The 1,027-nt window shown below is 58.2% G+C and overlaps 1 protein-coding gene across 1 annotated transcript in view; it reads right to left on the bottom strand.

The window, feature by feature from the left end:
- LOC118938119 overlaps positions 1 to 586 on the bottom strand; it is a 17,801-nt gene extending 17,215 nt beyond the window's left edge. The window contains exon 1 of the mRNA XM_036939827.1: positions 1 to 586. This exon is cut by the window's left edge and continues 244 nt beyond it. Coding sequence (XP_036795722.1) covers positions 1 to 387 — 387 coding nt within the window. The 5' untranslated portion in view covers positions 388 to 586.
- Positions 587 to 1,027: the final 441 nt, after the last annotated feature.

Raw genomic sequence — 1,027 nt, 5'->3', positions numbered from 1 at the left:
TGTGATTGTGGATGGTTGTGTTGTGGTTGTGGATGGTTGTTTCGTGGTCAGTGATGGTTGTGTTGTGGTTGTGGTGGTGACCACAGGACTGGTTGTGACGACAGGGTAGAGGGGAGTTGTGTTCGGACCGCGGGGAGAGGTCAGAGCTGTTGGGGTCGGGGTCAGAACAGAACGGTCAGGATGGGTGGTGGTGTGTTCCTGGATAGGGTTGAGTGGTGAGGGGGGGGGCACCGCGGTTGAGGAGAGTACAGGTGTCTGTGAGAGAGGTGTGTGTGTTTGGATGGCGTGTGTAGCGTGTGTGTGTTCAGGTGTGTGTGTAGCGTGTGTGTGTGAGAGCAGGGGTGTGTCTGTGTCCGTCTCTGGCCATTGCGATTCACTGTCCGTCATTGTGGTGCTGGTCGTCGTGGTAACCAGTAGAGGTTGATCAGGGGTCAGAGGTGAGGCGATGGTCTGGACTACATCTCCCAGAGGCAGCTCTGCTGTGGTGAATGGAGAGGAGATGAAGGGATTTGTAGTCCCGTTGTAGTCTCTGTCTCTGTCAGGACTGAAGGGTGAGGAGGAGGAGGAGGAGAGGGGTGAGTCAGGGAGGGTATGGAGGAGAGGAGAGGAAGAGGAGGAGGAGGAGAAGGAGGAGGAGAAGGAGGAGGAGGAGGAGGAGGAGGAGAGGGGTGAGTCCGGGAGAGTAGGGAGGAGAGGAGAGGAAGAGGAGGAGGAGGAGGAGAGGGGTGAGTCATGGAGGGTAGGGAGGAGAGGAGATGAAGAGGAGGAGGAGGAGGAGAGGTGTGAGTCATGGAGGGTAGGGAGGAGAGGAGAGGAAGAGGAGGAGGAGGAGAGGGGTGAGTCATGGAGGGTAGGGAGGCGAGGAGAGGAGGATGAAGAGGAGGAGAGGGGTGAGTCAGGGGGGAGAGAAGAGGAAGAGGAAGAGGAGGAGGAGAGGGGTGAGTCAGGGGGGAGAGGAGAGGAAGAGGAGGAGGAGAGGTATGAGTCAGGGAGGAGAGGAGAGGAAGAGGAGGAGGAGAGGGGTGAG

Source organism: Oncorhynchus mykiss, chromosome 13 (assembly GCF_013265735.2).
Source record: "Oncorhynchus mykiss isolate Arlee chromosome 13, USDA_OmykA_1.1, whole genome shotgun sequence".
Lineage (NCBI taxonomy): Eukaryota > Metazoa > Chordata > Actinopteri > Salmoniformes > Salmonidae > Oncorhynchus > Oncorhynchus mykiss.
This window is presented reverse-complemented; position numbering and strand designations above follow the sequence as displayed.